Source organism: Tinamus guttatus, unplaced genomic scaffold, assembly GCF_059628265.1.
Source record: "Tinamus guttatus ecotype Peru unplaced genomic scaffold, ASM5962826v1 Tinamus_guttatus_pri_ptg000125l, whole genome shotgun sequence".
Classification (NCBI taxonomy): domain Eukaryota; kingdom Metazoa; phylum Chordata; class Aves; order Tinamiformes; family Tinamidae; genus Tinamus; species Tinamus guttatus.
The window spans coordinates 6,447,994-6,461,671 of record NW_028288659.1 but is presented as its reverse complement, the minus strand read 5'-3'; the positions used below and the strand labels follow the sequence as shown (position 1 = coordinate 6,461,671).

Sequence of the window (13,678 nt, the reverse complement as noted above, 5' to 3'; positions counted from 1 at the left end):
ATCCCCTCACTTTCACAGGCACAATGAGCACAAATGCAGCATCTCTGCTCATGCAATATTCTTGTTAGTCTTACAGAGCTAGTTAGTGTATTTTACACTGACCTGGAGGTGGTGGCGCATTTTCAACTTCAGTCTCTGAAAAATGAGGAAAGAAAAAAAACTATTGAGCTTCAAGAAAAGCAAGTATTTTCTTCACACATTTGGTATATGGTTGTTGAATTTGGACACAGCTTGTATTATTCAATTTGCTGCCTGCACCTTCTTGAAAGACAGTTAAAAAGAAGAAGGACTCTAAACCCTCCTTGGTTTGACCTGACTATATGAAAACAGCCAATGGCCACAAAGCACAGTTTGGGACTTTCATTAAGAAAAAAATTCTACCATGACAGTAATGCAGCTATGTAACAGCTTATCCAGAGAGACCATGAATACCCACACTTCGAAGTTTTAAAAGAATCAACCAAACAAAGCCATGGCCGACCTGATCTTGTGACAGCAGAAATTTGTCTTTGAGTAGGAAGCTAGAGTAGAGACCTCCAGAGCCCTCACCCCAAACCAGTATTTTTATAATTCTATGGTCTTCCTTATTTCATATTTCAGCTGCCACCTCTGTATTTCTGCAAGCAGAAAGTGCAAAACACCAACTTAGTTGCTTTGTGTCAAACCTACAGTATGTGTCTTTTTGTCTCTTTCTGTCATGATTTTTTAATCCAAATTAGGGTGAGAACACTTTCCTTTTTTTGGATATGTGATATAGAAACCAGATTTTATACCCTACTTAAAAACATTGTTTAAGATGAGACATACGAGAGTGTATATATATATTTATATAAAAATATAAAATTATATTAACATGATAAAGTTTACTTTTAAAGTAATTAAAGGAAATTTATTGTCAAAGTATAAAAGCACGAGGATTCGTGACTGGTTGAAAATAGGAATAGTTATTGGAGATAGTGCATCTTCTTATAGTTCAATTACTTTCAACAAGCAACGATTTAAAAGGTTAAAATTTTTAACCGTAATAGTAGATGGCTGACACTAACCCCTGTCATGTTATGGGTATTAACCTTTGGAACCCCATCTCAGGACATATTCAGGAAATAAAGTTTCAATGTCTGTCACACAGAAATGCTAGTAAGGTTACTCCTTTGCCCTCAGGTCTAAATATAACTAAAAACATGCTTTCCATTCTTTGTAAATTCATTTAACATTTAAAAGGGAGAAATACTTTCAGTACAAAGATAATTTTAAGCTGAGTATGTAAATTTGATATCATTTAGGAACTTTCACACACATATGTAGACACTATAACAAATCAGTGCAGAGAATCTAAAGAGATATATGGCCACAGGGAAAGAGCTCAGTACTGCAAGTTCTGAGCAGAGCACCTATCGTTCAGGATACAAAAGAGAATGTATATTAAAGACCAACAGATACATGTTCTGATTATAACAAAATAGTTTTACTTGGATTCACGCCAGTTTATTTTTCTGATCTAATTAGTAAGATATTAAGTTTTGCTTTACATCTTTTGGTCTAAACTCCCAAAGGAAGAATAAAATCTCCAGTCACAACCCTATGTTAATTAAAACCTCTGTGAACCATGTTTTAATCTAAACAAATAAATTTGCCCAAGTAAGTCAGAGGTGGATAACATCCAAAGAGAAAAAGTATCTCTTGCAACAACTGCCTCCTCATCCACATAATTTCTGACTGCTTTTGCTGACAATATCTCTATGGCATGGAAGACCCTGGCTCACCAGAACAAAAACAGGAAATGTGTATGTATATATAGATATATATACACATACACAAATAAATATGTATGTATATAAAAGCTCATCTTTCTAAGCATTGTCCTGGCCTGGAAGGAAGCTTATGAGCTTTTGAAGAGACTGGCCTTGAGCTTTTTATTTCATTTTCAAAGTTTTTTCATGGCTTGCTCTATCCTCAAAGCAGCCGCATTTTTAATTGTTTTCACTTACATTATTTCATTTATTAATTATTTTATGAAAGATTGCCCATTTGTGTCGCTACAGACTACCAACAAATAATGACTAGTTTGGTGAACACTCTCCTACAGAAATTAGGCACAACTTGGGGTTCTGTTCAAATACAGGTAAGAAGTCACATGTCTTTTTTTGCAGAAAATTTTCAGAAAAATCATACTTAAGAAAATATACTTCATACTTCATAAAGCATACTTCAGAAAAATCATACTTAAGGTTTGGATATTATTAAGGGTAGCAGTCTAATTTGTGCAATGAAGTAGAGAAAAGTCACTGTCTTTAGGAGTTTGCACGAAAAATAAACCCATGTTTCTCCTAGAAACCTTATTGCTGGTATAAATCAGTACACTATATACTCATGGCTTAGATGCAGCCACTCCACAAAGTTGTGCTTTTCAGAGGTAGAATATTGTCGCCAATTGTGACCAAAACCAGATACCTTGGTCACAGTGCAGTTTTGCAAATACACAGGATTTCCTATTCCATTATTTTATTGGTCAGAAATTGCACAGATTTACAGTCTTGGCTTGCTTAGCACTAGGCACAAAGGGTAGCCAAAATCTACAGTGCAGACCAGCCCTAAAACACTAGTAGCATAGTCTAAGCTCAATCTCTTACATACAAGGGATGATGCCTGAGCCAGACCCTTAAAGAAATCTATATTTTCTTTCCTAAACTGCAATTCAAGGCTGTGCAGCTAATGCTGGGAGAACTGAGGCAAGAGCTGAGCTGAGGGGTGAGACCAGCAGTATGGAATGGGAGGCAAAAGGAAGGGAGAGCGTTTCAGGCACTGTGGGTGGCAGAGACGTGGGGAGATACTTTAGCATAATCTTTTGGCTATATGTGACCCCTTTCATGGTCATGCTTGGTTTACGCTTCCATTCCTGAGGACAGCCAGGAAAAACCCATTAATAGCACCGAGCAGTTTCCACCTCCCCAAAGAATGACAGCCCTCTGCGGCTGACCTCTGGCAAAGGCTTGTCAGCCAGGAGAGAGCTCCGTGCTCTCAACCAGCAGCACGCTGTTGTGTGCCTTTCCCAGGAGGCATGTTTGCTGGAGTCCCCAAATGCCATTCTTGACAGCACCATTGCCTAATATGGTGCTTCGTCGGGGCATTGTCAGGCGCCCTTCACTGCCAGAAAGCTCCTGCCTCTAGCGGGCGTCCTCAGCCCCAAGAAGACGTGTTTCTTCACTGGGTTGTAACGAGCCTCTTGAGCTACAGGGCAAAGAGGCTCATGAAGGTCCCATGAATCAAGACCTTGGAAATCTGGTTCCAAATCATGGAAAAAGACTTTAGAGAGTGATGGCTGAGGGAAACTTGATTTGTTTTGTAACTTGTTGACGCAATGCAAGTAAGACATACTGGATTGATACCACAAAGTCAACCAGGCCTTCTGCTACTCAGTAACTAAATTTTTCCCTTCGTTTCTGAGGAAAATGCTAACCATTGCTTTTATGCTGTCCTTTATTTAAGAAGCCAAGATTGATGCATTTAATTAGCTTGTGTCATGCCAAATGCAGATCTTGGTTTATTTGTTGGATGTGAAATTTGGAAGGCAGCTGACTATAAGACTGCAGCAAGAAAAAGAACTAACTTAGCATTGCTTTCTACAAGGCTACTTAGAAAGTATAGTATATCAAGAAGCGTAATTAGCAAATAAAGTGAAAGCACAACTGTCACTTAGATAACATCTCCAGAAATGCTTTCATGTCTCAGCCATGTCATGAGATGCATTCATGATCCAGTTTGACATAGGATATGAGCACTTAGAGCCAAGACATTTTGGTTTGTGATTTATAATTATACATGCACACATACACTCTTGAAAACCAGCAGGGGATGCAACTTGACCCATCACCAATAATTTTCCATCACTTAGCACTGTTCCATATTTACCATCTTCAGTTTTTTCAGATAAAATGAGACTTAAGATCTCTTGCTATGCACATAGATAACTCTGTTTAAATAAATTCTATGAGGTCACCCATATGCTAAAGTTATGGAAATGTTTAAGAACCTTGATAAATTGGGACTAACATTGTTTAAAATTTCAATTCCATTTTAGGTCTGACTGTAATGACATCTAACCTACAATAACCACAAGAAGCTTCAGCAGGGAACTGGCAGGGTGCTTATGTGCGAAGGCCAATTTTCAAAGGCTCTAAATTCCCACTTCCACTGCCCTCTGAGACCACAACAAGCATGGAAGCACCCTGACATCATTTTCACATCATTTACTTTTCACATTGGACTGTAAACATAATGAGGCAACTGACACTTCTAAAACAGTTCCTAGGTCCTGCTTTACCACTGTGCTGGAACCAAAGTATCTGAGACTTGCAACTTAGAATACTTGAGAGCTACCAGAAACGCAACGGGAAAGAGGTCCAGCTGCACAACACTTATCATCTTCAGACCCTCTCTGCATGAGCAGATTTCTTTTGGGTAGGCTTAGGAAAGATTCCCAATGATATAGGAAAATGAGTTGTGGGTTTTTTTTTTTTTTCCCCATAGGTGAAGGAAGTGACCTTGAGTATTAGATCAGGCTTGCACAAAGTCTAAAGATAGCATTTCACCATCCCCAGGCTGGAACATTCACAGGAGGGAGGAGGAAAGTCTCTGGTACTTATTTTTCTCTGCACTTAAATGTAGATTGGTTGCCACTAAGCAAAGATTCTGGATTGAACCGCCAAGGGAACCAGGAGCTCACCCACTCTGACCAGAGGGCTTAATCCCATTTACATGAAAGGGAAACCACGACTGTAGCTGCATCACCATGGATAAAGGTATGATATCTGTCTGTGTAAAACAGCATATTAAAGCAACTTTCAAAGACTTGCCAAAGAGCACAAGGATGGTCACTTTATGCTTTTTGTCACAAGGACCTGTTGACTGGTGTCAGCCTTAAGTAGACGTATTAAACTTGAGGACATAGCCTCAAGGAATCAGATAAATATAACTATTACATAGGCATTCCTAAAGCGCAGACTCCATTAGTCAGACAAAAATAGAAAAAATACTAGTTTGGGGAGAGAACACGGCTCCCCTGTGCTCTTCTGCAGTTGTCGTGTGTAAGGATTCTTCCATGCATGCAATCCCTGTAAAAAGATAGACCTGCAGCTGTGCCATTTTGCTTTTTCTGGGAGCAGGAGGTGCTCCATGGAAATAGGTGGGCAGGGAAGGACCAAGAATGTGGAGCAGTTACTCAAGAAACCTCACCGTGTGTTCAGCAGCACAGTTGGAACTCTACTTCCCTCACTGTTAGTGCAAAAAAAACGGGGAGAGAACAGGAGTTCTGGAGAGCACGAACCACCCAAAACTATTTAACCATTTTCTCTGGCTCACTTCACCCAGGCCAACATAGAGTTACAGCGGCATCAGTGATGCGATCAAAAGCCATAGCCGTCTTTTAGAAGATATGAATTATAACTTGCTCAACAAAACTACAGAGATTACATGATGAGCATTTCCATACTAAACAATACCAGGTTAGGATGCCACTTAAGAATTTAAATTGAAGTAACTATTCTTATCAATAAATAATAGAATACTCATCATTTTGCAAGACTGGAGCACAATCCTATAAACAAGGTTGTCCCTGTGCCTCAGGAGTCTGAGTTCTCTACTGAGAAATAATTTTATTTTAAGCATACTTGTGTATGATTTCTGTAGACAGTTTCCAGTCTGAAAGGAAGGAATAAAATACAATCCCAGCTGAGAACATTACCTTTGTTTTAGAATATTTATGGCTGTTTTTTATGTTACCTTTAAAATAAAGCTACAGAAGATATTCTAAACAAACTTCAGCCCTGGATCCTGAGAGCAAAGATACCCCTTTTTATATATTTTTCTAAAGTCTTGAGCTGACTAAGCAGCAGAGCTCTGGTGGCTGTCTACTAGACTGTCCTCTGGACAGCAGTATGATGGAATCAGAGTAATAAATTTATTAATTTTATGTTTCCACTTGTAGTAATGATGTAGTGATAAGAATGCTTGTTCTGACTCTCTCTGGCTGTTTCTGATGAGTAATAAAAAGAGCAAGTAACTGATATTATTTTTGTATTCCAGCTATTAAAAGCTTCATAATCCAGTAATGAATCTTCAGTTGGGCGCTGAAGGCGAGATAAAGTTTGACTCTGCTTCAATATTTAGTTTACCTATGATTAAACTTAAATCATTCCTAATGAATTTAAGTTTGAAGAAAACAAAACAAAACAAAACAAAGCAAAACCAAACAATACAAAACAAAAAAACAAACCCAAAGCAAACATAATAACTGGTGCCAAGATGTAGTCTTGCCTACAATAATCCCATTTTCAGGAACCGTTTCAGGAAGTTAATTAGAACTTCAGGGCCCACAGGCTTAGATCAAATCATTATAGATTGAACGTCTAATGTTCACTGAGGAACAGAGAGGACTGAAGGACCAAAACCTGGACAAATACTGCAGTAATAATGAATTCTGTAGAGTAGACAACAACGCAGCAGTCTATAGATCACTTGAGGAGCTGCAGTGCCATTGGGCACTCTGGTGTTTGTTTTCATTCCCATTCATGACTGTGTAAGTGAATAAAGAACAGAAAACATAATTTGTTAAGTGTTTGTTTTCCTTGCAGTTGCCCATTTTCCTGTGGCCATGTTAAGTCAAATGTGACCATATTTGTGCTTGCACATCTTTCTCATTTCTTACAAGGAATTTGCTTTCATATAGGAATTAATCACAAAAGCACAGCATAGCTGGGTTGCAAGGGACCTCTGGAGATCATATGGTCAAACCCTTCAGCTCAAGCAGGGTCACCTACAGCAGGTTGCCCAGTGAGCTTTTGAATATCTCCAAGGCATCCAGACTCCACAACGTCTCTGCGCAGCCTGCTCTAGTGTCCAGTCACACTCACAGTGAAGAAGTGGTGTTTTTTGTTGTTGTTTTTGTTTTGTTTTGTTTTGTTCACACAGAATTTCCTGCTTTAGTTTGTCTCCCTTCCCCCTCATTCTGTCACTAGACACCACTGAGAAGAATTCCATCAGATATTGGTGATATCCCTCTGAGCTTTCTCTTCTCTAAGCTAAACAGTCCCAGCTCTCTCAGCTTCTTCTCATAAGAGAGATGCTCCAGTCCCTCTATCTCTGTGGCTCTCTAATGCATTCACTCCGTAGATCTGTCTTTCTTGTATGGGGGAGCACAGAAATGGACACAGCACTCCAGGTGTGTCCAGCCCCAACAGGGCTGAGCAAAGGAGAAGGATAATCTCCCTTGATCTGATGGCAGCACTGGTGGCTTTCTTTGTCACTGGGGGGCATTCCTGGTTTGAGGTCAACGTGTTGTCCATCAGGATCCTCAGATACTTTTCTGCAGAACTGCCCCCTTGCCTACACTGGTATCTGGGGTTACTCCTTCCCAGGTGCAACATTTTGTGCTTCTCCTGTTGAACATCATGAGGTTCCACTCATTTCCCCGTCAATGTTCCTCTGAATGGCAGCAGAACCCGCAGGTGTGCCACGCCTCCCAGTTTTGTATCATCTGCAAACTTGGTGAAAGTGCGTTCAGTTCCATCACTGAGGTCAGTAATGAGGATATTAAACAGTACTGGATCAGCATGGAGCCCTTCTGGGACAACACAGGGTAAATAACCTTTGGCTAAACTTTGTGCTGGTCACCACAGCTACTTGAGTCCTGCAGTTCAGCCAGTATTCAGTCCACCTCGCTTTTCACTTATCTACACCACAGTCTAATAACTTAAGAACTGTAGCAATAACGTTGAAAATAAGTAATTTCTTTTTGTGTATCCATATTCTCTTGAGTTAGTACAACTAGCCCATCTAGACAAGAGCACCCTCATAAGATAGTGCAAGACTGGAATCTTATGTGGGCATTCTTGAGGTTGCTTATGTACTGTAGTTGGAAACCAGAAGGCTGCTGAAGGGTTGGCAGTTTTTAAAATAGATAAATAAAAATTGTGGCTTTAATCTAGTTATCAAGTTGCCATGCATTCTCAAACTCTTTTTTAACTTACACGGCCCACAAGGCACCAACATGGATTAATTAAATTTCCTATTTTGTATCTTTCTTCTCTGTATGAAGCTATAAAAAATAGCTGCTGAGCATTTGTGCTTATGTTTATGCTTGTCAGCAGACACAGTCTGGCAGCAGACTGCAACTTGACAGTCACACTTTGCTGATATTTTTTGATTGGCAAATTTCCACTGAGGTTTTCACATTCACAGTCTTCTTTTTCATATTTAAAGATTTTTTTTTCAGAACTGCAATTTTGGGAAGTAATCTCTACTGCAAAATCATGTAGGCAAAGCTTTAGTGGTTACTGCATCTACATAGCAAAAAGATTTTATGGAAATGTCTTACAGTATTTACCAAAGTGATTTAAATATTCTGATGAAGTAGTTTGTTTGGCCATCATAACTGCACTTTACTAGAAGTCTTTGTCAATACTGTTTTACCTGCAAAGCCTTTGAAAAATACTCTAGGCCTGAATATTTTTGTGGCTATATTGATCTTTTGTTATCTTGTAATGTTAAGCTCTGTTTTGGACAGTGCAAAACTTTTTCTAGAATATGTCGTATGCAATCCAAAATGTCACTGAAAAAAAATTCTGAATAGGTATTTGCTCTACAATATTTTTCATGGTGAAAACTGTGGAATTTCCACACAGAGCCACTGTACCCTTAATCTATTATGACACCCTTTCTATGTACATACCACAATTTTATATAAATTTAAAATTATTTTCTTCACCTGAAATTCCTCATCTATCTATTCACAAAAAACTGAGGGCTCCTTTAAAGGTGATTTAGCATGGAGCATGGCATGGTTCTGGCTACTCTTAAAGAGTGGAAGCAGAAGAGTGGTTGTGTAAATGCTGCCAGCCAGATGGGTGCTTAAACCTAGGTGATGGAAGTTGTACCCATGGAACTATGAACAGATTTCTTATTTTTATTTTGTAAAAACAACTGGCTAACATTACATATTTTGGTGTTTTCTGCCTGTACAATTCCAACCTCAGCTATGATTCTGTTTTACAGAAAGAAAGAAGTCAGAGTAGTTTTGATTCTTGTCTTCATGTTAAAACAACTTTGTTATTTGGCTAATTTTCACTCCGAATCTTTCAGTCTCAATGACATAAAACTTCTCCAGTGTGAAAGCTGAGACTGAAGAATCATCTACAGTGGCTTAGAGATGCCCTTCAGGAAATAATCAGTGAAATCACGCAGAGCTTTTGTGAAGATCTTTTTTAAACACTTTCCCATTAGGTAAAAAAATATGTCTTAACTTGTTTCTTTGAGGAAAAGGACTCATTACAAATCATTGCTTGTCTCCCTAAAAATACTTAAATTATGGACCAATTTAAGCAAATATCACCACAGTATTATCAAAGACATGCAGCTCTTCAATTTTGGTGAAAACAAATTGCTAAGTAGAGAACAGTTAGCATCATCTTTATGAATTGTTAAAGTGATAGAAGGAAGAAGGTGTTTGCATGAAAGAATACACAAATCCATAGATAACACACTTTTGTTCCCATGTTCAAAAAACAACCTTTTCTGCATAAATACAAAATGTACATATCTGGCACACATAACATTTATTTGGCTCTTTTAATATTGCAACTTTTTTTTTTATGTGCTCAATTGCCTACACAACTATTTTGAAATCAAGTTTTCGAAATTTTTGTACTTGCCTTCTTTCCAGCTGCCTTTACAGGAGGAAAGATGCCAGAATCACTGCTGGTGAGGTCTGAGCTCAGCCAAGTGAAATGTTGTTAAAGTAAGCCAAATCTAACTCAGCTTTTCTAAGTATTTATGGAAATTAATGAAGTCGCTCATGAGAAAAAAAAATGACCCAGTTTAAAAAAGAATGATAACAAATAGACCTTATTCCCAATTTCCTATCATTCTTTGCTATAGTTTGCTAATTATTTTTCTGTACAAGTAAATATTTTCATTTGATTCAAGAGATTCTCTTGGGAAAAATGTAAGCAGAAGACACTATGATATGATACCAAATATAGCATTACAGTGAATATTGCTGACTTCTTTTCTGAAAGATGTAAAACACAGTAGACCAAGGGTTATTGGAATGAAAACTTCAGAAAATAAAGGACTGGCACTCAGGACCTGCAGTAAGTTATTTCTCAAATGTAACAATGCATTTTGAATGAAAGTTATAGGATAAAAGTCAGTAATAAAGTTGAATGGGTAGTTGTTTTGTGAAATCAATTTAACCAGGGAAGAACTTCCTTTTAGAAAGTTCAGATAAGTTTCAAGTCAGCTTAGGAGAGTTTTTTCTAACTAAAAATAAAATTATCTGAACCCTTGTTTGACTGAAATCAGCAAAACCTTGTTTCACTGTACTATCCTGAAATAGTGCATTCTAAATCAAGAAAAGGGAGTTTAGTCGAAGTACTGTTTCATAGAAGTTGCACTATGGGCCTCATGCTCTTCATAAATGGACAGCATTCTATAAAGGACCATGTCTCCTATTATTCAGAGCACATGTGCCAAGTCAGCCTAGTTAGCCCTGACAGTCATGTGAGTATATGGACATCAGAAGAGAATCATTTCACTTAGCTCAGCTCTTAGGAGAAAATGACAACATCTGCCTAAGGTTGTGATGATGTTTATTCATCTAAACTAACTTATTTCAATAAATTACAAGGAAACTTGAAAAGTGGTGAGAGATTTCTTTTTAATCAAATTGCAGAATAAAATATTTCAGCAGTCCAAAAAGAAAACCTGCTGGAATTCCCATTCCACAGTTTTTGAAATGACAACATTTCTTTGAGGTTCAGGGAAAAGCAAACATGTAAATGATGGGATTTTCCCAGGACTGAATTTCTCAGCTTGTTATCAGCTCTTCTTCAAAGTAATATGAACTACAACTGTGTCTAAATGTGCCATGACTGTGTCCAAATACCAAATAAGAAAAACATTTGCTTCAAGTCTATTTGATAGTGGGTGACAGATAATCTGATACTCTGTGATCTTTTCAAGAAGGAAGCGTCTTCTCAGACTTCCTCTAGATAAGAATTGTCCTCTGTCATCTGCACTCCAGTATTCAGCCCTCAAAGTCTTACAGAATAGTACTGTAACAAGGAACCACGATCAAGGCTGTCAGGTGCCCTGGTGATTAACAATAGTTTGAAATAGCTTCACTAATAATCCTCTACTTCTTACTTGAAAAAAAAAATGCTAATTTTCAGTCATCAGGCTTGTGGAGAAAAAAATAAAAATAATAAAAAAAGCAAAAGCAAATATTTTAATCATATCAATTGAGTTTATATACATTTACGTATTTTCAGTATTTTTTTTCCTCTTTTACCAAGAAGAAAAGAAAGTAGTAGTATCCACTTTTTTTTAGCTTACTAAGGGCAACTCATAACTATGGGCTATGAAATTCAGGGAATTCTGCTTTTTGTGCATGCTAGTATTCCAGTACATGCAAACCGAGGGTGACTTCTAAGTCTGGAGAAGATTTTTTTTAAAAACATAATTAGCCATTGAGGAGAGCTTTGTAACAGAGTTGCAGCATTGCTGGTGCCAAACACTAGAAGAATCAGAAATCACTTTCAGACTCAGAAATTTGCTTAGTTAAAAGGATTTCTGTGTACTGACTTAAGCTGTTTTGCTTTGTTTTATCCATGTTTGCATATATACAGTTATTGTGGCTCAGATGCCCGTAATCAAGCACACAGTGGAAACTTTATTGAAAAAACACTGGGACTTTCTCTGTAGGTGAAAATTAGGAGATCCAAGGTACCTACGGCACTAGGCAGATGTGGATCATGCACCTGAAAGTGACATATGTGCCTTTGAGTATTATGCATAGTGCACTATGTATATTCCCTGTTAACATATTTACATTTTCTCCCCCCTCAATCTCTTCCTGTAATAATGAAGATAAAACATTTGATAACTTAAGAATTATAACTTTCACTTAGATCATTTAACTTTGCCTTTTGGGATATCATCATACCAGGATATTTGCAGACAAACTGTGAGAGTTTGCATCAGTAAATCAGTAAAGTGATATGTGTGAACGAAGGCTCTCACAAAGCTTCACAGTGAAATGCATTTTAAAAGCTATTATAAATCACAGTCACAGGTAGCTGAACATACTTTCTGTTCAGCTAAAAAAAACCTGTTGGATAAGAGAGAAAGCTTCACAGCAAAACATGGAAATGCAAAACAAGGGCAAAGAAGAAGGGGCAGAGGACAGAGGTCAGATTTCCCCTTTAAAAATAGGGCTAAGGAAAGCTTAGATGAAAGATTAGTAAGGCTGGAGGGAATGCCATGGAAAAAATGTCACCAGGCATCTGACCCTCTGTGCCTTCACTGGAGTCTGCATCTGTGGAGGAGTGGCAGCCACAGCCTCCATTGGTATTACAGCTCCTGTTTGGGTCTAAAATAAGGTTTTTGGCCTAGATACTATGTTCTTATAAAAACAGAGGATGCCAAAAGTGTGTATGTATATCTGTATCTATGCGCATATCACAGCATGAGACCTAGAGGCTATTAATCAGTGAATTACTCCATCTGCATGGTATTTCTTGTGTGACTGTTCCTAGAGCTCTCTAGCTACAGACATTTGCGCTTCACCAAGCACAAGCACATTCTGCAATTTTTGCTAGAAACAATACTGCTTTACATCCCAGAAAATTCAGTAGAGCTCTGGAAAAAAAGAAAAATTAAAAAAAGAAACAGAAATGCATCGCTATACATATTCCAGGGTGCAGAAGGTTTTAAATGTTTCATTACAGGTCAGAAAAGAGCGAAAGGTCCCACTGCACTAGCACAAAAAGTTAAGCTTTTAAGAATCCCAATGTCATTACACGGTAGTACAGATAAAATGAAGTTTTAATTCTTTATAGCAGGACAGAACTGGTAATAGGGACCATAATTTGTGCATTTGTTTTGCATAGAAAATACCCAGTAGCAGAAAGTAATGAAAATGAACACAAAAATGTCCAAAGCCTGGATTCAACAACTACCCAAAAACTATCTATAGCAACAGTTCTCTCTAGTCAAACTAGCACACCAGAGAAACTGAGAGCTGAGGATTAACAAGTAAGTCATATCCCACCAAGCAGTCTTTCATTTGGAGTCTCTTTCAGCTTTAGCTGCAACTATGTTCTGTTTAATTTTGTCAGAACTTCAAGGCAGTGAAGTTTTCTCAACTCTTAATCTGAGAAAGGACAAAATTTGGAATTTCAGAACAACATTTTGGGCATGGCTCCAGCTCAAAAAAAAAAAAAAAGAAAAAAAAAAAAAAAAGCATTCAGAGTTGGTTTGTGATTTGCCTTTTCTTTGCTCCCAGAACATTCCACTCAGTAGGTTGAGTAGAAAGTGGAACAAATTTCTATCCAATTTATGCCTGTGCACATAGAGTTAAAATTTACAAACATAAAGCTATATGAGAAGGAAATCTTTCTTCCTCTGTGTCTGTGTGTGACTGCAACATACTCCCAGTATTTATGACCAAAATTAGGAAGGTATTCTGAGCCTACAAAGACCTGAGAGTGTGTATTTTAATAGAGATCCCTCACAGGAAGCATTGTGGTGCTATTGAGCAACGCATTCAGACACTTACTAAAACCACCATTTGATCCTCCAGAGAATTAAATTAGAGCAGAGCTTTTTGCAATAATCACCTGAT

The 13,678-nt window shown here is 37.8% G+C and overlaps 1 protein-coding gene across 1 annotated transcript in view; it reads right to left on the bottom strand.

The window, feature by feature from the left end:
• Positions 1-13,678, bottom strand: part of MYBPC1 (myosin binding protein C1) — a 103,424-nt gene that overhangs the window by 53,766 nt on the left and 35,980 nt on the right. Inside the window, exon 2 of the mRNA XM_088521679.1 lies at positions 103-135. Coding sequence (XP_088377805.1) covers positions 103-135 — 33 coding nt within the window. The remainder of the gene's footprint in view (positions 1-102; positions 136-13,678) is intronic.